The sequence below is a fragment of the Callithrix jacchus genome, chromosome X (genome assembly GCF_049354715.1).
Source record: "Callithrix jacchus isolate 240 chromosome X, calJac240_pri, whole genome shotgun sequence".
NCBI lineage: Eukaryota > Metazoa > Chordata > Mammalia > Primates > Cebidae > Callithrix > Callithrix jacchus.
The window spans coordinates 54808793-54833570 of record NC_133524.1 but is presented as its reverse complement, the minus strand read 5'-3'; the positions used below and the strand labels follow the sequence as shown (position 1 = coordinate 54833570).

The window sequence follows — 24778 nt, the reverse complement described above, 5'->3', positions numbered from 1 at the left end:
GAAGTCAAGAGCTTCCTCTATGGTGGCTTCTGTTTACTCTGTGCAGTGGGTCGGGTTATTTGCTGAGGGTTATGGGGCAGATGGAGAAGTTGGGGGTTTGAGGGGAAAGGAGAAGGTTTGAAATGGCCACTGTGGAGAGTGGGAGGGAGAGCTGACTAGCAGAGTTGTGGGTCAAAACTGAGGGCCTGGTAGAAGCTGGGAATCATGGGTTTATAGTGGCACAAATCTGTGAAGTTGAATAGTTTTCTCCAGCAATGTTTAGCTGCCTGGGCGCAGGCATGGAAAAGGCGGACAGTTGGACTGATCCAAGATTGGGATGTGGCCAAACGGATGCGACAAATCAGGGAACTGAAGGTATTTAAGAAAGTGACTAAGTAAAGGACCATGATATCTGGTCTGAGCAGAGTGAAGGAGAATCAAGAGACAGGTCCTCTAGGAGCCAAGCCCTAGGAACACTCTGGAACATGTGGAAAAGCTTTTGGAAAAAAGAGTGAAGGGCAAGCGGAGGTGGTGGGAAGACCTGAGATGGGATGGAAGGGCAGATATGGGGGGAGGAGGGTTGAGCCCGGAGACTTGCATGTGGGGAAAGGCTGAGGGGGAATTTTTTTAAGAGGCAGGAGGGCCTTGAGGGCGGTCGCAGCGAGAAGTGAGGCGGGCTTGAGCGAGGGGGCGTGGTCAGGCGCACATCCCAGGCGAGGGGGCGGGGCCCCGGTAACTGGGTCCCAGCGCCGCTGTGGCTGCGGCTGCCTCTGCGAGGCTCGCGCCTCCCCACCCCCCTTCCCAGGGCTCCTTCCCGCCCGCCGCCGCCGAGACCCAGGCTGAAGCTGGGGAGGACTGTGGAGCCCGGCCCAGGCCGTTCTCCTGCCCCCGCGGCTGGAGCATCGTCTGGGACTACTGGCTGAAGGCTAGCCCCGCAGCCCAAGCGCGGCGCAGACGCGCGCCCCCGGCCACCGCCGTTCTCTTTCCTCCCCTCCTCTCCCCTCCCCTCTCCTCCGCCCCCGGCCTCGGCTGCGGCGGGAGGAAGAACGCTTTACGACCAGCCAGGAGAGCCCAGATCGATTCCCATTCGTGGAGAAGGAAGAGACCCCGCACTCTGATCCGACCGACCTCTCGCCCCGGGGCCACGGAAGTGGCTCTCAGTCCACCGGAGAGCCCCGCCGAGCGCAGCCCTCCGACCCTCGCCCAACCGCAGCCGCATAGATAGCGCTCCCCAGCGGGCCCCCAGCCCCGCCGAGCCCACTCCCCGCGCGGGGCCGGGGCCGGGGCCGGCGATGCCTGGCACGGCAGCGGCGGTGGCCGCGGCTGCTGCTGCTACTGCCACGGCTGCCACGGCTGCTGGCCCGGGCCCGGGCCGGGGGCTAGCGTCTCCGCAGTGGGGCTGAGCCCGCAGCCCCGCCCCCCGATCCTGAGGCCGCTGCTCCGCCGGGCGCCGGGCCTCCTCCGCCCGCGCCTCCGCCCCAGGAGCTGGAGCCAAGCGGGGAGCTCGGGCCCCGCGCCCAGGGCCGGACCATGCATGGCCACCGAGCCCCGGGGGGCACTGGGCCTTCGGAGCTCGAACACCCGGCCGCGAACCCCCCGGGCGCCGCTCCGCCGGCCGGTGCCGACTCGGACCCTGGAGCCTCGGAACCCGGACTGCCGGCGCGCAGGGGCTCAGGCTCGGCTCTTGGCGGCCCCCTGGATCCCCAGTTTGTCGGACCCTCGGACGCCAGCCTGGGCGCTGCTCCAGGCCACCGGGTCTTGCCCTGCGGCCCCAGTCCACAGCACCACCGGGCCCTGCGCTTCTCTTACCACCTGGAGGGCTCGCAGCCTCGGCCTGGTGAGTAAGTGACCGAGAGAGCATGGGAGCCCGGGCCACGGGCCTGGTACTGGGAGCGGGTTCTTGTTCGGGAGCCCTTAAGCTCCACCTCGGGACAGGCTAGCTCACCCAGGCCCTTTGGGTCCCCTCAACCTCCTCCTTCTCCCCTCGTCCCTTGGCCTTGTGTCCAGTCCTTTCAACCTCTGTCCCCATCTCCTCTCTCTGTCCCCATCTCCTCTCTCTGTCCCGTGTGCCCCTCAACCTCTCCAACCCCCTTCCCATCCGTCTGCTGAGGCTAATGGGAGAGGGAGCACTCGCGAGAAAAAGAGGGAGGATTGCAAGGTAGCAACGGAGATTTGGTTGGGGAAACTAGGGTTTAGTTGGGGGAACAGAAGAAAAAAAGGAGTCTTCCATTTGCCAAGCTCCTACATTGTACCAGGCACTGGACTGGGTTCTTTACATGGATTTTCATTTCAGCTTCAGGAACCCTCATTAAATAGATACCATTAGTCCCATTTTGTAGGGAAGGAAACTGAAGCTCAGAGAAGTTAAGCAACTTGCCCAAGGTCACACAGCTAGTATGGAGCCAGGATTCAAACCAGATCTATTTGTGTCCAAAGTCTGTGATCTTTCTGCTTCCCCAAACTGAGGCTGGAGACCATGAAAGTAATGCCAAGCCTTCTGCTTATGTGATTTTCTCCTGTACTATTCAGCAGCCCTGGAGTATGAGCGGAAAAAAAAAAAAAAGAACGATGGTGGATTGATCCAAGGTTGGGGTTTTGCCAGGTGTGTGTGGCAAGAGAACAAGGAAAGGAAGGAGCAGAAGGTGCTGATGACAGAGAAAGGTGGAAGAGGTGGGTCTTGGGAGTCAGGCTACAGAAGGCTGGAGGGGCTGGTAGGTAGGGAGACAGCAGAAAAGCCAACAGAGGCAGAAGCCAGTTGTGGCAGGAGCTGGAGAGCTGCAGGGCCATAGGGTTGGTTGTGAGGTGAAATCAGGATGGTTTCTTGGAGCAGCTCGAGGTCAGGCTGAGGCCACAAACCACTGTCTTTGTGCTACACAGACCTGAGTGTCTGAGGAGCTCAGCCGGACCTCCCCCATCTGGGGACATTCTCATATAGGCCTGAGCCCAGGAGCCACGGAAGAAGAACAACGCAAGTCTGCCCTGCCTTCCACTGGGACTGAAGGAGTTGTTCAGCCTCTGGGGTCTCTCGGGTTCACACCCCAGGCTCCACAGATCTTTGGGACCGTGGCGTAGCACCAGGTAGCAGCAGTGAAGTATAAAGCATGGTCAGGATGTGCCTTTTGCTGCTGTCATGACCTTGGGCTAGTCATGGAACCTCTGGAAGCTTTCAGGGGGCTCCCTCCGTGTGGGCTGAAGATAACCACCTGATAACAGGCCCTTAACACCCTGGCCTGCATGTTATTTCTGCTGACTTTCCAAACTCCCCTTGACACTATGTAAAGCCAGTGCCTTTTTTCAGATGCCAAAACAGGCCACAAGCACTCCCACCCCAGGACCTTTGCATTGGCTTTTCCGTCTGCCTGGGAGCTCTTCCCCTCACCCTCCACCTGGCTTGCTCCTCATCTCGCATGTCTCAGCTCAAATGTCACCTCCTCCAAGAGACCGTCCCTGCCCACTTTAGGTAGGCCACTTGCGAGTCTCCATCAAAGCCACGAGTGTGCTTCCATCCTTTCGCTTCATACAATCCGAAATTATCTTATTGTATGTGTCTACTTGTTTATTGCCTGTCTTCCTCCACTAGAATGTGAGCTCCATGGGTCAAGGCAATTATATCTCTTTTGCTCACTGTTGTATCCCCAGCAACTAGCGCAATGCCTAACACACAGTAGGTGCTCAATAAATCCTTGTTAAATAAATGCCTAAACAGATACTAAAAGAGCATATAGTAGGCCCTCAGTAACTATTGCCTAAAAAGACACTGAATTCCTGCCCTCCAGATACTCTTGATCTGAAAGTCAGTAGCTGGGCAATGTCTAGACCCCTGGTCTCGGCCTCTGTAATCAATACATGGTGATGATTCTGAGTATGCCTTCTCAGTCCACCAGTTCATTCAAATTACAAATCATAATACCCTTCCTAAACCACTCTCCTCCTCCCCCAAAAAGGCAACAGAGAGTTCCCAGGATCCTTCTCCCCAGTGAAGTCCCTGTCTCTGTAATTGCATAGTGGGTGTCTTTTTTTTTTAATTCAAGATGGGGATTGGGAATAGGGCAAGTGTCAGGGAAGGAAGGACCTGGCCTCTTATTCTGATTAATTCACCCTGGGTGAGTGACTTCCCTTCTCTGAACCTCAGTTTCCTCATCTAGAGAATGCAATGAGAAGTCTATGAGATAATGGTTGTAAAGCCTGCAGCATGGTATAAGTCCTCAGCAACCAGGAGTTAAAAACATTAAGTTAAAAAATAAGAGAAAAACCTTCTGAAGAGGAGGTGGAGGAATTACTCAGGCCCTGACTAGGCGGGCGCCAGGCCATGTGATTCACTGCTGCATGGATTGTGAGAGGCCCGCCTCCCCCACTGCCCAGCCAGCCCAGGGGTAGGCACAAGTGACTTGCTTCTTTCTCCACAGCACTCGCCTATAATTGGCCCTAAGAGGGCAGGGTTAGTGGTTGTAGGGTGTGTGTGTAAGAGAGAGAGAGAGGGTTTCCTGAGCTTCAATTAAAGGGTTGAAACATTCTGGTCCACATGTTAAGATTTCCGTGTGTCTGCTCACTTCCTCCCTCACACTGCTGAGACCTTTATTGAATCACCATCTTTAGGGCTCAGTGGCTCATCCTGGAGGTGGAGGGGAGGCTTTTAAAAATAATAATTGTATCTTATCCATGCGAAGAGCCTTGAATTGCTTCAAAGTGCTTTCTCTTTTAGTGATCCTGTCTGATTTTTTGGTGGGGAAAGGGACAGTTGTTATTATGCCCATTTTCCAGGTTGATTAAACCGAAAGCCTCATTGGGTCATTGGGAAAACCCAGTGAAATGCCAGAGAGGGATTTGAGAGAGTCTGAAAGGGGTTTGCTTGCAGGTGTTCGAGGAGAGGCTCACTCCATTCCTCAGGGTTGAGGCCTAGAATGTCTTTCCAGATGCGGGGGGTTATGGGGATATTGGTGTCTGACCCTAGCTAAGTCAAAGGAGTTGTCGCTGATGTTAGAACTGTTTTGCAGGTAATGGGGGAAACTGACTCAGTTGAGGGGGGGCAAGGGGAGGGGCTGGCTCTTTCTCATTTGGATCCTGAGGCCTCTTCAGAGACTCCAAGAGTAAAAATTGGAGCTGGAAAAGACCCTAGATACTCTCTCATTCTGCATTTCCCAAACTGAGTGAGCATTAGAATCTCTTGTTGACCTTAGAAAGAAATGTGACTCCAGACTCCACCTCAGAGCTCCAGAATCTTGGGGTTGGAACCAAGGAATCTATTTTCTTTCTTTCTTTCTTTTTTAATTTAAAAATTAAAAAAATTATTTGGTGCATTGGCCAGGAATTGAACCCGGGCCTCCAGCATGGCAGGTGAGAATTCTAAGAATCTATTTTCAAAAGCTCCTTATGTGATTGTGATATGCAGCGTAGAGTAGGAACCACCACTTAAGTCCATTTTCCAGATGGGGCAGTGGAGGCTCAGAGAGGTAGTGATTTTTTTTTCTTTTTTTTTGAGACAGAGTCTTGCTCTATAGCCAGGCTGGAGTGCAGTGGTGCGATCCCGGCTCACTGCAACTTCCGTTTTCCAGTTTCAAGCAATTCTCCTGCCTCAGCCTCCCGAGTAGCTGGGACAACAGGCACGCACCACCACGCCCCGCTAGTTTTTTGTACTTTTAGTGGAGAAGGGGCTTCACCATGTTGGCCAGGATGGTCTGGATCTCTTGACCTTGTGATCCGCCCGCTTCGGCCTCCCAAAGTGTTCGGATTACAGGCGTGAGCCACCGCGCCCGGCCGAGGTAGTGATTTTTTAGCTGTGGTTCTACAGTGAATCAGCATCACTAGGGCAAGTCCCTTTCCTCAAGGCCCCCTGTGGGCTTCTGTCAACTTATTCCCAACTCCAAATGGAGGCACGGGATTAAATACAAAGGGAGTGAATCAACCTCTCACCCTCATACACATAAACACTGGCAGCCTCAGTTTACCCTTTATTCCCAGCTCTCGTGAATGGCTGCCATTTGGCAGTTAAAATGGGAAGGCAGTTATCATTCTGGGACTCTAGGCAGAGGAAACCCTGGCGTCATCAGTGCTCAGTTTAGGGCCTGGCCCTAAGGAAAGGGTCTAGAGGGTGTCAAGAAAGGGTTGTAGAGCTAGAGAGGAACATGGAGGACAATCCAGGTAAGACGTTCAGTGGGAGCAAAGGCAGCGAGACATGGGGCATAGGACGGGTATTGGGAGGAGTGGAGTGACAAGGCTGACAAGGAACTGTCTTCTGAGGGCGAAGAAAAACCGTTGAAGGGTTTATTAATGGGAATGAAGTGCCTAGATGGGGGTGTTCGGAAGTTCTCCTTAGCTGCATGGGGAGAATGGATGGAAGGGGTGCAAGAGTGGAATCGGGGAGACAGGCAGGTGAGTGTTGCAGTCTTCCCAGAGAGAGGTGATAGTAGTTTGGGTTAGAGCAATGGCAGGTAAGGAGGGTAAGATCTGAGAGATATTTAGGTGCTAGCATGAACAGGCCTGGATGGTAGTGTGGATGTAGATGCTGAGACAGAAGGCAAAGTCCAGATTGCTCCATGTGGTTTTCTGAAACCAACTACAGTGACCTGGTGGATGTTGGTGGAGCCATCTTTATACCAGAGAGGGAGGAGGTTTGAGGGAAGATAGTGAACCGTGTTTGAGACTATTTGAATTTGAAAGGCCTGGGAGTACATCCAGGTGACGATGGTCAGCAGGCGTTTGTGGGTTTGCTTCATTTTTGTTTTTGTTTTCTACTACCCAGGATGATCACTTTGAATATTTTAGTATATTTTCTGCTGGATCTTTTTCTGCATATTGATATATATTTTATGTAATTGAAATCTTACTATATGTTCAATTTTATATCATGCTTCGTTTAATGTATTTTTCTAACATCATAAAAAACTTTTCATGAACATTGTATTTTTTTTAACATTTTAATGACTGCATAATAATATGCCATTGTATGGATTTACCATAATCTTTTTTTTAAACTTTTATTTTAGGTTCAGGGGTATATCTGCAAATTTGTTGTATGGGTAAACTGCATGTCAGGGATTTTGGTATATATATTATTTTGTCACCCAGATAATAAGCATAGTAACTGACAGGTAGTTATTCTTTTTCTTTTTTTTTTTTTTAGACAGGGTTTCACCATGTTGATCAGGCTGGTCTTGAACTCCCGACCTCAGGTGATCTGCCCACCTTGGCCTCCAAAGTGCTTGGATTACAGGCATGAGCCACCATACCCGGCCAAAAGTTAATTTTTTTTCTTTTGAGATGGAGTCTCACTCTATCGTAAGGCTGGAGTGCAGCGGCACAGTCTCGGCTCACTGCAACCTCTACCTCCCAGGTTCAAGTGATTCTCCTGCCTCAGCCTCTTAAGTAGCTGGGATTACAGGTGCCCACCACCATGTCCAGCTAATTTTTTTGTATTTTTAGTAGAGACGGGGTTTCACCATGTTTGCCAGGATAGTCTCGATCTCTTGACCTTGTGATCCACCCGTCTTGGCCTCCCGAAGTGCTGGAATTACAGGCATGAGCCACCATGCCCAGCTCTTTTTTTTTTTTTTTTTTTTTTGAGACAGAGTCTTGCTCTGTCACCCAGGCTGGAGTGCAATGGCGTGATCTCACCTCACTGCAGCCTCCACCTCCTGGGTTCAAGTGATTCTCCTGAGTAGCTGGGATTACAGGTGCGCACCACCATGCCCAGCTAATTTTTGTGTTTTTAGTAGAGACGTTTCACCATGTTGATCAGGCTGGTCTGAAACTCCTGACCTCAGGTGATCTGGCCACCTCGGCCTCTCAAAGTGCTGGGATTACAGGCCTGAGCCACCGAGCTTGGCCAGTAGTTTTTCTGATCCTCACCCTCCTCACTCCCTCCACCCGCAAATAGGCTCCGGTGTTGTTCTTTGTGTCCATATGTGTTCAATGTTTAGCTCCCATGTATAAGTGAGAACATGCAGCATTTGGTTTTCTGTTTCTGCCTTAGTTTGCTAAGGATAATGGCCTCTGACTCCATCCATGTTCCTGCAAAGGACATGATCTCATTCTTTTTTATGGCTGCATAGTATTTTATGGCATATATATAACACATTTTCTCTATCCAGTCTACTATTGATGGGCATTTAGGTTAATTTCATGTCTTTGCTATTGTAAATAGCACTGTGATGAACGTGCATGTGTCTTTATGGTAGAACAATTTATACTCTTTGAGTATATACCCAATAATGGGATTACTTGGTTGAATGGTCATTCTAGTTGAGTTATTTGAGAAATCACCGAACTGCTTTCCACAATGGCTGAACTAATTTACATTCCCATCAGCAGTGTATAAGCATTCCCTTTTCTCTGCAACCTGGCCAGCATCTTATTTTTTGACTTTTTAGTAATAGCCATCCCGACTGGTATGAGGAGGTATCTCACTGTGGTTTTGAGTTGCATTTCTCTAATGATTAGTGATATTGAGCATTTTTTCTTTTTTCATTTCTTTTTTTATCTGTCACCCAGGCTGGAGTGCAGTGGCGTGATCTTGGCTCACTGCAACCTCCACCTCCCAGGTGCAAGCAATTCTCCCACCTCAGCCTCCCAAGTAGCAGGTGCACACCACCACACCTGGCTAATTTTTGTATTTTTAGTAGAGAAGGGGTTTCACCATATTGGCCAGTCTGGTCTTGAACTCCTGATCTCAGGTGATCCTCCCACCTCAGAGGCCCAAAATGCTAGGATTATAGGTGTGAGCCACCACGCCTGGACGATGTTTCATATGCTTATTGGCCACATGTATGTCTTTTTCTGAAAATTGTCTGTTCATGTCCTTTGCCCACTTTTTAATGGGTTTGTTTGATTTTTGTTTGTTGATTTAAGTTCCTTATAGATTCTGGATATTGGACCTTTGTCAGATGCATAGTTTACATATATTTTCTCCCATTCTGTAGGTTGCTTACTCTGTTGATAGTTTCTTTTGCTGTGCAGAAGCTCTTTCTTTCTTTTTTTTTTTTTTAAGATGGGGTTTCACCATGATGGCCAGGGTGGTCTTGAACTCCTGACCTCAAGTGATCCACCCACCTTGGCCTCCCAAAGTGCTAGGATTACAGGCGCGAGCCACCGCGCCCGGCCCAGAAGCTCTTTCATTTAATTAGGTCCCGTTTGTCAATTTTTGTTTTTGTTGAAATTGCTTTGAGTGCCTTCATCATGAAATCTTTGCCAGGTCCTGTGTCCAAAATGGTATTTCCTAGATTGTCTTCCAGGGTTTTTATAGTTTTGAGTTTTACATTTAAGTCTTTAATCCATCTTGAGTTGATTTTAGTATATGGTGTAAGGAAGGGATCCAGTTCAGTCTTCTGCATATGGCTAGCCAGTTATCCCAGCACCATTTATTGACTAGGGAGTCTTTTCCCCATGGCTTCTTTTTGTCAACTCTGTCAAAGATTAGATGGTTGTAGGTGGGTGGCCTTATTTCTGGGCTCTCTATTCTGTTCCACTGGGTCCACGTATCTGTTTTTGTCCAATACCATGCTGTTTTGGTTACTGTAGCCCTGTAAGTATAGCTTAAGGTTGGTAGAGTGATACCTCTGGCTTTGTTTTTTGTTGTCGGGTTTTTTTTTCTATTTTTGAGACTGAGTCTCACTCTGTCACCCAGGCTGGAGTGTAGTGGTACAATCTCAGCTCACTGCAACCTCCACCTCCTGGCCTCAAGCTATTCTCTTGCCTCAGCCTCCTGAGTAGCTGGGATTACAGGCGCCCACCACCAAGCCTGGTTAATTTTTGTATTTTTAGTAGAGACCTGGTTTCTCCATGTTGGCCAGGCTGGTCTCGAACTCCTGATCTCGGGGGATCCACCCACCTTGGCCACCCAAAGTGCTGGGATTACAAGCTTGAGCCACCACACCCGGCTGGCTTTGTTCTTTTTACTTAGGATTGCCTTGGCTATTTGGACAATTTTGGTTCTATATGAATTTTAAAATAGTTTTTAAAAATTCTATGAAGAATGTCATTGGTAGTTTGATAGGAGTACCATTAAATCTGTAAATTACTTTGGGCAGTATGGCCATTTTAGCAATAGTGATTCTTCCCATCCATGAGCAAGGAATATTTTTCCATTTGTTTGTGTCATCTCACCAGCAGGCATTTGGATGTAGGATTGGAAAGCTCAGGAAAGAGGCTGGGGTCAGTGACGTTTGGGAGTTTTCACCACCAACACATACCATGTATAAATCTGGGGGCCAGTCCCATCCTTGAAGACAGACAGTGAGGTTGGCAGGGTCACACTCAGGTGAACTATTCAGTACCTCCTGAAACTTTGTCATAGAAAGTCTTTTTTTCGGGGGAAAGCCATAAGTATATTTGCATGAAGCTAAGACCCAGCAGTTTTTAAAGCATATTTGAGGGCCGGGCACGGTGGCTCAAGCCTGTAATCCCAGCTACTTGGGAGGCTGAGGCAGGAGAATCACTTGAACCTGGGAGGCAGAGGTTGCAGTGAGCCGAGATCACGCCCGCCACTGCACTCCAGCCTGGCGACAGAGCGAGGCTCCATCTCAAAACAAAAACAATAAACAAAATAAAAATAAAACATATTTGAGGCCAGGCACGGTGCCTCACACCTATAATCTCAGAACTTTGGGAGGCCGATGAGGGAGGACTGTTTGAAAAGCAGGAGTTCACGACCAGCTTGAGCTACATAGTGAGACCCCGTCTCTACAAAAAATATTTTGACATTAGCAGGGCATGGTGGTGTATGCCTTAGTCCCAGCTACTTGAGAGGCTGAGGTGGAAGGATCACGTGTGCCCAGGAGTTCCAGGCTGCAGTGAACTATGATTGTGCCACTGCACTCCAGTGTGGGTGACAAAATGAGACTCTGCCTCAAAAAAATAATATGTTTTATTTGGGGAGTTTTGGAGAGCAGAGGTTTGAGATTCCAGGGGAGAGTCTGGGAAAAGAACCAGATTTGGTTCCTAGTCTGCTAGGGCCTTCCAGACAAACACAACAAAATGTAAAAACTGTGGGTAGCTGGGAAAAGGACTTCCCCAGACAAGACTAAAAGAATAGAAACTTCCAAATTGCAGATGGCAGTCCGCTCTTGGCCTTTTCAGTCCCCTCTGTCCCTGGGGGAGGGCCCAACTGGGGCTGCCTGCTCCCTCAAGGGAGAGTGGAGTGGCAGCTAACAATGCCCCAGACAAACCCAAGCCATGGCTTTCTGGGGGCCAGTTAGCTAAATGCCTTAGGCAGATGTGGAGCTGGCCAGACGCTGGCTGGGTGGGGCTAGGACCTGTCTGGAATGAGGGCAGGAAATGCAGTCTGCCATAGGCTAGCACCGCAGAGTTCAGTTCCCTCATCTGGAGAGCGCAAACATCTCTGGAGCAATGAGTCCAGCCTCTCTGGGCTCTGGTGCCCAGTTCCTTGGACCTGGAAGGTGTTACACCTCTAAAAGGTGTCTGAAAACACACACAGCTCCTCAGACAAGGCTGCAGGGCAGTAGCCAAGGGAGCCTCAGCACTCCTGGCTCTGCCATTGGTTCACTGTGCCTCCAGGCCTCCCTTCCCCTCTCAGGGTCTTAGTTTCCCCATTTGTAATATCACAGACCTAGTCATTGTGGCATCAGTAAAATAATACTTGCTGAGCAAATAGGGAAGAGGGGAAGGGATAGTGAAAGAGGGGAGGAAGGGGGGCATTTCTTTATTTAACATGTATCTGTTGAGTGCCTACTATGTGCTAGGCCCTGTGCTAGGTGCCAGGTAGGCAACAAGTCACTATTCTCGTCCTCATGGAGCTGATACCTAGCAGGAAAGACATACTACAAGCAATTTCAAGTGCAGATTCTGCAAGAACACATTAGGGGCCAGGCGTGGTGGCTCACGCCTGTAATCCCAGCACTTTGGGAGGCCGAGGTGGGCAGATCACCTGAGGTCCAGACCAGCTTGACCAACATGGACAAACCCTGTTTCTAGTAAAAAATACAAAATTAGCCAGGCATGGTGGTGGATGCCTGTAATCCCAGCTACTCAGTAGGCTGAGACAGGTGAATCGCTTGAACCCAGGAGGCAGACGAGGTTGCGGTCAGCCGAGATTGCACCATTGTACTTCAGCCTGGGCAACAAGAGTGGAAACTCCATCTCAAAAAAAAAAAAAAAGGAAGAACACATTAGCATCGGGGGAGTGGGTGGACAGGGCAAAGAAGATACTTGCTTTGAGACCTGAAGGATAAACAGGAGTCCAGAGGTAGGGAGAAGCAGACAAGCACTTGGGGTCACAGAAACAACATGTGCCAAAGCCCTAGGCGGAAGAGAGCACTTTCGAGGAACAGACAAACGGCCATTGTTGCTGGAGCGAGGGCGGGGAAGTAAGTGTTCCTGAGCTAGGCCTTCCTGGTCCCTGTACTCAGGAGTTTGGAGTTCCCAAGGCCAGGGGAGACCTTCACAAGGCTGAAGGGATTAAAGGGGACTGTGTTTTCCAAAAGCTGGCAGTGGTGTGGAGAATCCCTCATAGAGACTTGGAAGATGGGAGAGAAACCAGTTAAAGAGAGGGAATGAAGCATAGGGATTCTAGAGCAACTGACCACACACAGTGTGTCTAAGAGACTTGGGGCCTGGCAGGAAATGTGGGTTGAGGGAAAGGCAGAAGTCTAGGACTTGGGCAGCTGGCCGGATGGAGGTGTCCTTCCTGTGATGGGAAGGCAGGAGAAGAAGAGGACAGAGGACCGGGCTGCGGTGGGAGTGTCATTCACGATGTGCTGAGGCTGAGGAGCCTGAAGACAGGACATCTAACTGACAGCACCCAGTTGGCATCAGATGTGCCTATCTGGGTCCCAGAGTAAGGGCAGGTGGGTGACGGGCACAGGTTTGTAGCTGAGACTAAGAGGAAAGAGCCCTCCTTGGCGCTTCCCCATGGCATCTGCAGGGAAAGGGTTAAATCGCGGAGGGAAGGCATGTGTGGAAAGCGGGAAAGGCGGGACTGGCAGGGCTGGCCTCTGGGAGCTGCAGCTGGCATGGAAGCCCTTCCGCCTGCCCAGGGCCTGCTAGGCCTGGGCCGCCACCGCCCACACCACCGCCTTTGCCTTTGCCTTCCCTGCTCCCCCTCCAGCTCCTTCCCCGCTCCCTAGGCCGGGCCCCCTACCTAATGCATTCCAGGTGTAGATGCAGCCCCTCCCCCACCGCGCGGGTGCGAGAGGGGCAGGGAAGGCTGGGGTCGCTTTCACCGCAACTCTTAGGGAGCATCTCCCAGGCTCGCTGACTGCTTCTCTCTCTGGATAATTCCCTCAGGGATCTCTGTTTGGGCCTCCCTGTCTCTGGCAGGGGCTGGCAGCAGAGAGAGCCCCCCAGACCCAGGTCTGCCACTTCTAAAGTGTCACGTGACCTTGGCCAAGTCACCTCACCCCTCTGAGCCTTGGTTTTCTCATCTGAAAAGTGAGATTGCCATTCTCACCCTCTAGGGTGGTTGTAAAGATTCAATGCCACAGATCCATCCCACAGCCCTCAGTATGGCACACTGTCACCATGTTCAACAGATGGCCCTGGCCTGCCCTTTTTGTCCTGCCCCTCTGCCTCTCTGGGCCTGTATCCCTCAGAGACTACCATGCCCTGTGTGGACCTTTCTGTCTCTGTCTCCCTTCTGACTTGCCCCTTCCTTTTGTCCGTCTCCCTCTATGTCCATCTCTGGGTCTCTGTGGTTTTCCTTTCCTCTCCCTCCTTTGCCTTTGTCCCAGTGTCTTCCTCTTATCATCTCTCTTTTCCCCTCATAATCCCTCTGTGTCTCCAACTTTCAGATTTGGCCAGGCCTCTGGTGAATGGGAAGGGAAATGGGTGGGTGTCAGGGTCCCTGGGGTTGAGGCAAGGGTCAGAGGGACCATCCCCCAGCGGCTTTGCCAGCGTGGCAGCCCCAGAACCGGGTAATTACTGCTCCCAGTGCTCCCAGCTGCAGCTCCACTCCCTTCCCTTCCTGTCCTCTGAAGTTCCCAGCTCCTCCCGGAGGGTGGAGCTGCCACCCCCTATCCTTCTCTGGCCTCTAGTCCAGAGAAGCTGGGAGGAGGTAGCCGGGTCCTCACAGTAATCAAACTACTGGAAGAGGGATGGGCTGCTTGTGCTCTCCTGTGGCTGCGGGTGTGTGTGTGTGTGTGTGTGTGTGTGAATGTGTGCATGCGTGCATGTGTCTGGCCTTTGTCCCTATGGATCTATTTCGTGTGTCTTCATGTTCTTGTTTTTGTATGGCCTTGTGTGTTTGCATATAGATCCATGTGTGTCTCTGGGTCTGTATGTGTTATGTGCTTCTCTGTGCCTAGCTGTATGTCCCCTTGGCGCTAAGCATGTGGGAGTTTCTAAATGTTTCTGTGTGTGGGTCTCCTGAGATCTTGCGGATGTGTCTGTTCCTGTGCCTGCGTCTGTCTCTGCATGCCCCCTATAGGTTTATGGTGGTGGTTGTAGTGTGGGAGGTGGGTGGCTGCCTGCTTGTATCTTTTGGCCTTTCCTGATCCTTCTTCCTGCTGTGGAGCCTTCTTGCAAACCTAGGACGCTATGTCCTTCAAATATATGCTTCACTCACACTCCCCCAACCCAGGATCCACATTTTTGCCCACTCTTCCCTTGTCTGCAGAACCATTCTCAGCCCATCTATACCTGAAAAGAACACACCCCATCCTGGATGGCGCAACTAAAAACCACCTCCTTTGGGAAGTCTTTTCTCTTCCCCGCTCCAAATGTGATCTCTTCCCAACTCAGCAGTCACTGAAGATGTGCTCTGTGACTCTGGACACAGACACACTTGGGATCTGGTCCCAGCTCAACCACTTTTAGCTGTGTGTCCACAGGCAAATTATTTTCCCTCTCTGTGCATCAGTTTCCTCATCCGTAAAATGGGTAACAGCTTACCAGATTGTTAGGAGGATGCCATGCGAGAAAACATCAACACAACACTTGGCCCAGAGTAGGTGTTCAGCAGTTAAATCCTCATATCTTATATCCTCTATTAAAAAGTGAACAGCTTGAGTTCCAGAGATTTTTGCATGTTCTTAACAATCCCCTGCTCTCTTCAGGCATCCTACACAAGGCAGAAGGTGAACTGGGTCAGACAGAACAAAAGGCAGATTCCAACTCAGGGAACTTCTGACAAGTAACGTATGGGCCAGCGCCCTGAGCCTGCTCAGACACAGAGGAGACTGGGCCCTTGCAGGGAGTGGGGGACAGGAACTGCAAGGCTTCTACTCAAGGGAGAGAGCATGTGAGATAGGGGAAGACATAAACAGCAGGGGCAGGACCAGCCTTCAGGACCATCTAACTCAGATACTGCAACGTGATGGCCCACAAGTTGAATTTGACTCACAAGTTTCATTTGGCCTGCTCACAGTTTTTAAAATCAAGGGATTCCACATGAAAAACCTGGATTTCCCAGCTGGGCATGGTGGCTTATGCCTGTAATCTCAGCACTTTGGGAGGCCAAGGCGGGTAGATCACCTGAGGTCAGGAGTTCAAGACCAGCCTGACCAACATGGTGAAACCCTGTCTCTACTAAAAATATAAAAATTAGGGAGATGCAGTGGTGCACGCACCAGTAGTCCCAGCTACCCAGGAGACTGAGGCTGGAGAATCGCTTGAACCCGGGAGGCAGAGGTTGCAGTGAGCCAAGATCGTGCCACTGTACTCCAGCCTGGGTGACAGAGTGAGACTCCATCTCAAAAAAAGAAAAGAAAAGAAAGATGTGGATTTCTGAATTCTCTTGAAATATTGGAAGATTTGACAATACAGGGCCGCATTTCTGCAAGGTGACACCTGGGTGGCGGGGAGAAGCTGCTGTTGCTACTTTAGGTGAGGCATATGCTTTCCAGTTTAACCCAGTCCCCACCATTCCCTATGGCCTTAGACTGTCCCACTCTACAGGAAGTTCCTCATTTCATACAAGGGTCCGCACTTTACAGAAACATCCTTCTCTTTTTCAGAAGGGGCCTCACTTCACAAAAAGGAGTTCCCCTGTGTAACAGTCTTCTGTTTTGTCATGATCCTTCAGAGTCAGTTACAAATAGGCCATCCATTTTACAAAAGGGCCTTTAGAGACCGCGCCTCACTTTACAGAATGTCCTTCCACTTTGAAGAAGGCTCCACTATTTTGCTAAAACTTCTTCCTTTTACAGAAGGGCCTTCTGTTTATCGGAGAGACCTCCATTTCACGTAGTGTCTCCATTTTGCAGGATAGAACGCTCTTCAGGAAACTCTCAAGAGTTAGGAAGCTCCTGACTTGCCAGAATTGCCCCCACTTTCCAAAAGTGTCTTCACGCTGCAGAAAGTGCTTTCATTTTTCTGCAGATTCCCAATGTTCAGAAGAATAGTGGTCTTCAGGGAAGGAGCCCCTGAGCTACCCACAGGGTTCCTGTAAACAGCTCCTTCTGTGCATTTCACACTTGACCGAGCTTTGTGTTTGAACTTTCAGAGACAACATCTGCCAGGTCAAGCGAGGCCTGGGTGCAGTCTGGCCTTGAAGGCGGAGTGGGGCAGCTGGGCTGCAGCTTACTTTCAAGGGGCAGGTGGGAAGAGGTGGGGAAGTTACAGCTTTGGCTTTTTTCCCTCAGGCGGAGGGATGTCCCTTCCCCCCACAGAATTGGCTTCCCAAAAGGCACTTTCCTTTCTGCTGTTCTTTCTTCTCCACTCCCTCTGTTCCCTTTCCCTACCCCACCCCCAGGAATTCCAGCTGTCCCTGGAGCCTACCTCTCGGCAGCCTGGAAAGGAAGAGATTTTTTTTTTAAATTTTTTATTGCATTTTAGGTTTTGGGGTACATGTGCAGAACATGCAAGACAGTTGCATAGGTACACACATGGCAGAGATTTGAGGGCTGTAGGGAGAAGTTTGCCTGGGCCGTCAGGAGGCCTTCGTGCTGGAGCTGTCTTCTGCCCACCCTAGCACCTCGCTGATTGCTCATAAGCAGCGCACCTGTTTTCTCCCATTCTCACATCTCTCCAGAGCTATCCTTCATAGCTCTGGGCCCCAAATGGGGAAATGGGGGCCCAGAGCTTTGAAGCCCCTTGTCACAGGACACCAGAGAGTTAATGGCCAAGGTCCAGTCTGGGGCCCTAATAGCTGTCTTGAGATTAAGCCAAGGCTACAGCTGGGAGAAGCAAGAGGAGGCTGCTACTAGCTGGGGAGGGGGAAAAGTTGGCAGCTGAAATTCCCAGGAAGGGGTGAGGGGTGAGGGAGATGCAGGGTCCAGTTCCAGTGGGAATTGGGCAATAGGAGTCCTTGTCCTCAAACTCAGCTAGATGCTGGACCTGCTATGCCAGTAAACCCGGAAGCATGTGCTCGGGGCACCTGCCACACAGGGGCATGCAGCGACCAGAAACAATTTTTGGAAGGATTTTCCTATTTTAACAACAACAGGTTGTCATGGGAAAATTCAAACCTCGGCTACACTTCTGGGACACTTACTTGACAGTTTTTTCTGGTTTGCATTTTGAATTGAATTTGAATGGGGAGGACAGGGCACTATTGTCTCTTGACTGCCCTACCACCTCTCATAGGAATCCTGCCCTGATCTGCGGAGCCCTCCTGGTGAGTGGGGCTAGGTTCTGTGTCTGTCTCTGGCTAGGTTTGTTTGCGTTTCTCAGTGTATCCACGGTTTTACGTTGGGTTGCAGCCTGCAGCCCTTGGGCTTCTGTATCTCTGTGTGTAGTTTTGTGGCTTTGTGGATGTGTGATTCTGTTGGTTTTCAAGTTTAACCCATATCACACTGTGTGTGTGTGCACATGTGCACGCTGGGGAGTGGGGGGGTCACTTCCCATAGGCCCCCCCAAACCAGGGAACCGATATTATTGTCTTGTTTTCCAGATAAAGAAACCTAAGCTCAGATAGATGGTGAGGCTTGCCCAGTGTTACAAAGTTAGTAAAAGTTAGTAAAAGGGATTTCAAGTGAGGTCTGTGCACCTCCTAAGCCAGCTGTTCCTAATACAGGTGCTGTGGCAGTCCAATCAGTGATCATGATGACACCACCCTTCTTGGGAATAGTCAAGTACCATCGTTTTTAAATTACTGACTTTTTAAAAAAATAAGAACAGATTCAAAGCCATCCCTGAAATAACGGCACTGTCTTGAGCATTCAGATGCCCATTACAGGGGAAATTGGGCAGAGTCCCCAACATACTTGAGGCTTAAGTGGACAAGAGTCTTGGGGGACTCTGGCCACCAGGTGTTATATTGAAAGCTCAGCTCTGCCACATTCATTTGGAAGATTTCCCTGACTAGGGTTGCCAGAATTAGTCCCCAAAAAGTATTTAATACAATTAGATTTGAATTTCAGACATACAGCAAGTCGTTTTTAAAGTATACCTTGATAAATTTTTACTATAAATATTCCTGAGACATATTATACTAAAACATTCCTTGTTTATCTGAAATTCAAATTTAACTGAGCGGCCAGGTGGGGTGGCTCATGCCTGTAATCCCAGCACCTTGGGAGGCTGAGGCAGGTGGATCACCTGAGATCAGGAGATTGAGACCAGCCTGACCAACATGGTGAAACCCGGTCTCTACAAAAATACAAAAATTAGCTCGGCGTGGTGACGGACACCTGTAATCCCAGCTATTTGGGAGGCTGAGGCAGGAGACTAGCTTGAACCCAGGAGGAGGAGGAGGTTGCAGTGAGCTGAGATCACGCCATTGCACTCCAGCCTGGGCAACAAGAGGGAAACTCCATTCACAAAAAAAAATTAACTGAGTGAGTGTCCTGTATTTTGTCTGGCCACCTTTCCTGAGCTAGAGTCTTTTGTCTTTGAAACTGGGAACTCCCTGAGGGTAACGGTCAAGATTGCCCTTCTGGTCTGCTGAATGGCTGGGGGGCGGGGGTTTGAGAGTGGGGCAGGAAGGGTGCACACCCCACCCCCATCCTCACAGCATAGCTGGTACAGTAAGTGACAAGAGGTGTCCGAGTGGCAGCGGTGGTTTTGTGTGTGCAGTTGTGCTGAGCATGGTGCACACAGACACATGAGCAGCTCTGTGGTTCTCTCTCTAGGTCTTTGAGGGATGTACACAGTTGCTGCGTGGCTGGGTATATTTCCACAGAGTGGTATCGTGGTGGCTGGGTGTGGGGGTGCACACCTGTCGTCCCAACTACTTGGGAGGCTGAGACAGGAGGATTGCTTTAGCCCAAGAATTCGAGACCAGCCTGGGCAACACAGTAAGACCTCACCTCAAAAGTGAAAAATAAAAAAAGATTTGGTGGTGTGACCAAATGCATGTGAGGGGGGCTCTTTGGTGATCTCTGCTCTAATGGGCGTTGGGGAATTGCAAATCCATTGGTGGAAGGGGTGGTGCTGGTGGAGGACCTTGTCAGGTGTGGAGGTGTGAGTGTGGGTGTGAGAATGTTGTGGATTATCAACCACAGGAAAAATGGGCTCGTGCCTGTAATCTCAGGAGGCAGAGGCAGGAGGATCTCTTGAAGCCAGGAGTTTGAGACCAGCCTGGGCAACAAAGAAGGACCCCCATCTCTACAAAAAAATTAAAAATAGTCAGGCATGGTGGTGAGCACCTGTAGTACCAGCTACTTGGGAGGCTGAGGGGGGAGGATCACTTGAGCCCAGGAATTTGAGGTTATGGTGAGCTGATCACACTACTGTACTTAACCGTAAGCAACACAGCGAGACCCTGTCTCAAAAATAAAAAATGGGCTGGAGAAAATGAATCCTGGACCTTGTTGGGTAGGGACGGGATGGGGCAGTGGGAAGGGCTGTGGTTTCTAGGAAGGAGGAGGGGGACCTACCCTTAGCTCCCCAAGGGCAGGGATGGGATTTTCTCATCCCCAAGCACAGTGTCTGCTAGCTTCAAAAACATTTCGGAGACCAAACTCAGCCAAGGAAAGTCATAGAGCATGGTCATGAGGGGCTGCCAAGGGCAGCTGAGAAGTTTCTAGTTTCCCATGGACAGCGGGGAGTTACAGAAGGTTCTTGTGCAGGTAAGTGGCATGATCTGAGCTGGCCTGTAAGAAAGTTCATTTAGCCACCTGGAGGAAGCAAGACTTGGGGCCAAGGAGACCACTGAGGGAAAACAGGAGACAGGGAAATGTAGGCAGAGACACAAGTTAGAGGGAGTTCTGAAACGACAGTGAGGGATCCTGAACCTTAGCCTGCTCAGGGAAACCTAGCTTGGTTCTTGGCCGGGCCTAGGCTCCTAAACTGGACCCCTGTTCATCGCCCTGTGGACAAGGTTGGGGGTGTCCCTCTCACTAGCTACACTGTGGTTTGTGACTTTTTCTGGGGTCCACCCCGCGCTTCCTGGTTCCCCTCTTTTCCAGCTTCCCCTTGGAGAGCAGGGTTAGTAAGAAACAAATCCAGTCCATGAGCAGTCTGCCTGAAAGTGGACCATTCATGGATTTGCTCTTCGACCTTGGGCAAGTCACTGCCTCTCTCTCTGTCTCCATCTCCTCACTAGAAACTGGGCTGACAATCCCTGTTCCTCTCACCCGGGACTCCAGGGAATCTGCGTTTCATTCAGCCTCTTCAGCAGGGCTGCCTGCAAGGAGGCAGAGAATGGAGAGGCAGGCCCGCCTGTCAGCTCTCAGATGAGATGGGTGAGGAGGGAGCAAACGGTGGGCTAGGGCAGGGCCATAGAGGATGGCGAGTGTGGTCACCCCATCCCAAGGACCAGCACTGGAGCAGAAGGAGAGCAGCCTCGTCCAGGGGCCCTGCTGCTTTGCTACAGATAGGGTAGGGAAGGCCTTCCCAGAGTCCTGCCTGCTTTGAGGTGTGGAAACAGGTGGTTTCCTCCAGTCCCAAGGAGGCAGACAAGGGGCACCAGCGACCCTGGCCCCTACATGTGTAAATCTGAGGAGGGGTCTTTGCATGGCTAGGTGCCTGGCATTACTCACTGCGTCTCTGGCCCTGTGAGCTCTTCTCTGTTTCTCTCCCTTGCTCTGGCCGTGTGTCTCTCCAACCACGTCTCTGCCTGTGCCACCCTCCAGGTGATTCATCTTCCTCACCTCCACACCCAGGGGGAGGGCAGGGCAAGACCAGGCCAGGATGTGCTGAGCAGGACAGGGTAAGTGGCACAGCTGAGCAGAGAGGAGCGCCTCCTCCATCCTGGCCGGGCCCTGCCAGCTCAGATGGGGAAGGAAGTGAGGAACGACACCCAAAGCAAGGTACAGGGTTAGGGAGGGGCGCTCGGCCTGGGGCCTGTGGTACCCTGTTCCCTCAGTGCTGGGAAATGACCCTAGTCTGTCCCCTGGGGTGGACTTGGCTCGGATGTAGCCACGAGTGAGGTCAGAGGCCTAGGGAGGCTGTTGGAACCCTGTGGGTTGGGCTATTCTTCCCTCTTGGACTGGGAGAGCTAAAATCCCGTGACTCTTTCTGCCTGTGTGACCCTGGAGGGGAGGGTGCAGAGGTCTTTGTATGTGTATGTTTTCACAGCAGAGTTTGCATGTGACACAGTGACTGTTTAGGAGGAGGCAAGTCTCCCACAAGTGTGTGTATTCCTGGGCCTATGGCTAAGACTCAGGGACACCGTGGATGTGTTTGTTAGATGAGTATGACATAGTAAATTGCAGTTGTCCCTTGGTCTCCATGGGGTATTCGTTCCAGGACAGCCTGAAGATACCAAAATTGCCAACACTCAAGTTCCTTATATAAAATGGCATGTTATTTGCATATAAAATATGTGCATCTTCATTTTTTTTTTTTTAAGACAGGGTTTCACTATGTTGCTCAGGCTGGTCTTGAACTCCCGACCTCAGGTGATCCGCCCACCTTGGCCTCCAAAGTGCTTGGATTACAGGCGTGAGCCATACGCCCAGCCTATGTGTATCTTCTTGTATACTTTTTTTTGGGGGGATGGAGTCTCACTCTGTCGCCCAGGCTGGAGTGCAGTGTAGCACTATCTATGCCCACCCACTGCATCCTCTGCCTCCCGGTTTCAAGCAATTCTCCTGCCTCAGCCTCCCGAGTAGCTGGGATTACAGGCACCCACCACCATGCCTGGCTAATTTTTGTATTTTTAGTAGAGACAGGGTTTCACCATCCTGGCCAGGCTGGTCTAGAACTCCTGACCTCTGGTGAACTGCCTGCCTCAGCTTCCCAAAGTGCCAGGATTACAGGCTTGAGCCACCGAACCCAGCCCTTCTTGTATACTTTAAATCATCGCTAGATTACTTATAATATGTAAATGCTATGTAAATAGTCATTATACTATATTGGGTTTATTTATATAATTTTTATTGTTGTATTATTATTTTTAGGTTTTTTTTCCAAATATTTTTGATCAATCAACCTCCATGCAGAGGCCCAGGTTGCAAAACCCATGGATATGGAGAGCCACCTGTATGCCACATGTCTGTGATTGTGAGTTTGTGTTTCTGAGTATGTAGTATCATGTGACTTTATGCTGTTTTGCCACTGTATGTGATTGTGTCTGACAAGGTATAATTGACTCTGTGGCTATAGTCTGTGCGTAACCATGTTTGCAGGTGTGACATTATAGTGTGTATGACACTCCATGGTCCTGCAATTATGAGACACAGTTTAAATGACAATGTATATATCTCTGTGACTCAGCGAAACCATGTTTGAAGAATACATAACTGGGTATGTGGTCGTATGTGGTTGGGTGGTTGCATGAGGCTGTGTATAAGATGGAATTGCCACTGTGTGACTGTGTGTCTTTGTGACTTCATGACCATGTTTGCAGGTATGTGTGATACTGTGAGGCTGTGTGATCATATGTGAAGTTGTGACTGCAGGTCTTTGTGACTGTTTGTAACTAGGTTTTCAGAAGGGCGATCACCTACAGTTGTGTGAAATGATGTAAATAACACCAGTTGTTTCTGTGACTGAGTGGGCCCATTTGTGACTAGTCATTTATGAGACTGTGTGATACAAGGTAATACACCCTTTGTGGCTGTGAGTGGGAGGCCATGTGGCTGTGGCACAGCATAACCTACACCATGTGATGGCGGTACCTCCAGGGGCTCTTCACTACCTCTCCCTCTTGTCCTCACACCTGTTTGCCTCCATCTCTCCCTATGCAAGGGATTTTTGTGGCTCCCTTCTGCTACAGGATGGATATTAGCCTGGCATCCAAGGCCTTTCCCTCTCCTCTCTGGCCCCACCTGACTTCTCTATCATTTGAGGCCCTCCCACAGCCCCCTGCCCAGCCAGGACCACATGAGCCCCACATTCCTTTCTTTGGGACATGTCATCCCTGGGGTGAAGGGTCCCTCACTGTCTCCCAGACCAAATCCTCTCCTAAGCATGACCGTCATCTCCTCTAGAGCCAAAGATAGAGGTGGCTTTAGGGAACATACAGTGAGGGAAGAGGGACGATACAAAACGTCCTCCCCTTTTTTCTGAACTGGCTGCTTGACTTAAAGTTACTTCTGTGACCTGAACTCTGGATGCTACAAGTGTGTGTGTGGCAGGGGTGGAAGATGCGTGTGGGTCTGTGTAGATGTGGAAGTTGAGGAGGGTAGTACAGATTGGTGAGAACTTGGGATTTTTTTTTTTCATTTTTGTTCTTTCTTTTTTCCCCCTTGAGACGTGGTCTCACTCTTTTGCTCAGGCTGGAGTGCAGTGGGGTGATCTCAGCTCACTACAACCCCCACCTGCCGGGCTCAAGTGATCCTCCCACCTCGGCCTCCTGAGTAGCTGGGAATACAGGTGCACACCACCATGCCCAGCTAACTTTTATATTTTTTGTAGAGACAGGTTCTCATTTTGTTGCCAAACTCGTCTTGAATTCCTGAGCTCAAGCAATCTTCCCTCCTTGGCTTCCCAAAGTGCTGGGATTACAGGCATGAGCCACTGTGCCCAACCAGAAGCTAGGATTTCAAGAAGCAAAACTTTTGCTCATGAAACACAATTTTGTCATTTTTAAGCACGCTCAGCTGTACAACATTGTAAACAAGAAAGTCTAGATTTTCTCAAAACGTTGAAGAATGGTTGATGCCCAGGATACCTGTGTGACTGTATAAACAAGGGCTGCAAATGCATATATAAATTGTAGGGTGCTCACAGCCACCCCCAGCCTGGTTAAACTCCCTAGTAATACTGCCTGCTGACACACACGGAATCAATGCACTAGTTACAAAGAACTTTTATCTGTTGCTGAAAACGGCCAGCCCCAGCCCTGGGTCTGGCTCTCCATCTGAGGGCTAGGATAGGGGCTTCCCAGAAAAACACTGGGACCAGTAAGGAGGCTCAGAGAAACCCAACACCCCAGATACCTGCTGAGACATGCCAGTCTTAACTTGAACCCCAGTCCCATTTGGGTTAAATTCAGTTGCTTTACACCTATTTTCTCTCTTCCTGCAGGGCTGCTCCAGGGAAACCGGATCCTGGTTAAAAGTTTGTCCCTTGACCCTGGCCAGAGCCTAGAGCCTCATCCAGAAGGTCCCCAGAGGCTTCGCTCAGACCCAGGTCCCCCCACCGAAACCCCCAGCCAGCGTCCTTCACCACTGAAGCGGGTACCGGGCCCGAAGCCACAGGGTAAGTGGTCCCGGAAAAGAGCAGAGAAAGGCTCAGGGGAGGGGACAGAGGAGGGGAGAGGTTAGCCAGTGGCAGAGAAGAGGGCTTGTTAGAAGGATGGGAGGCGCCGTGCTCCCGGAACAGTGCTACCTACCTAGTGCACAGACAGCTGTAGCCTGAGGCTTATGTGTCCATACAGCGATCTCACCTCAGCCCCTTTGTGTCTACCTCATGCAAAGGTGCAGATTGGGGTTTGTGGAGGAGGTTGCTGCCTGGCCATGACAGCCACCTCCAAATCCAGCTCTTTATTTATTTATTTATTTATTAAGACAGAATCTTACGCTTCACCCAGGCTGGATGCAGTGGCATGATCTTGGCTTACTGCAACCTCTGCCTCCCAGGT

General features: G+C 50.5%; 1 protein-coding gene across 2 annotated transcripts in view; it reads left to right on the top strand.

Moving 5' to 3' along the window:
* Positions 1-713: 713 nt before the first annotated feature.
* Positions 714-24778, top strand: part of FGD1 (FYVE, RhoGEF and PH domain containing 1) — a 50178-nt gene continuing 26113 nt past the window's right edge. Inside the window, exons 1-2 of one of the 2 annotated variants that reach the window (XM_035289475.3) lie at positions 714-1816; positions 24223-24396. In XM_035289475.3, coding sequence (XP_035145366.1) covers positions 1510-1816; positions 24223-24396 — 481 coding nt within the window. In that variant the 5' untranslated portion in view covers positions 714-1509. Of the gene's footprint in view, positions 1817-22220; positions 22255-24222; positions 24397-24778 lie in introns of those variants that run through there. The other variant, XM_035289476.3, reaches the window with a different exon arrangement.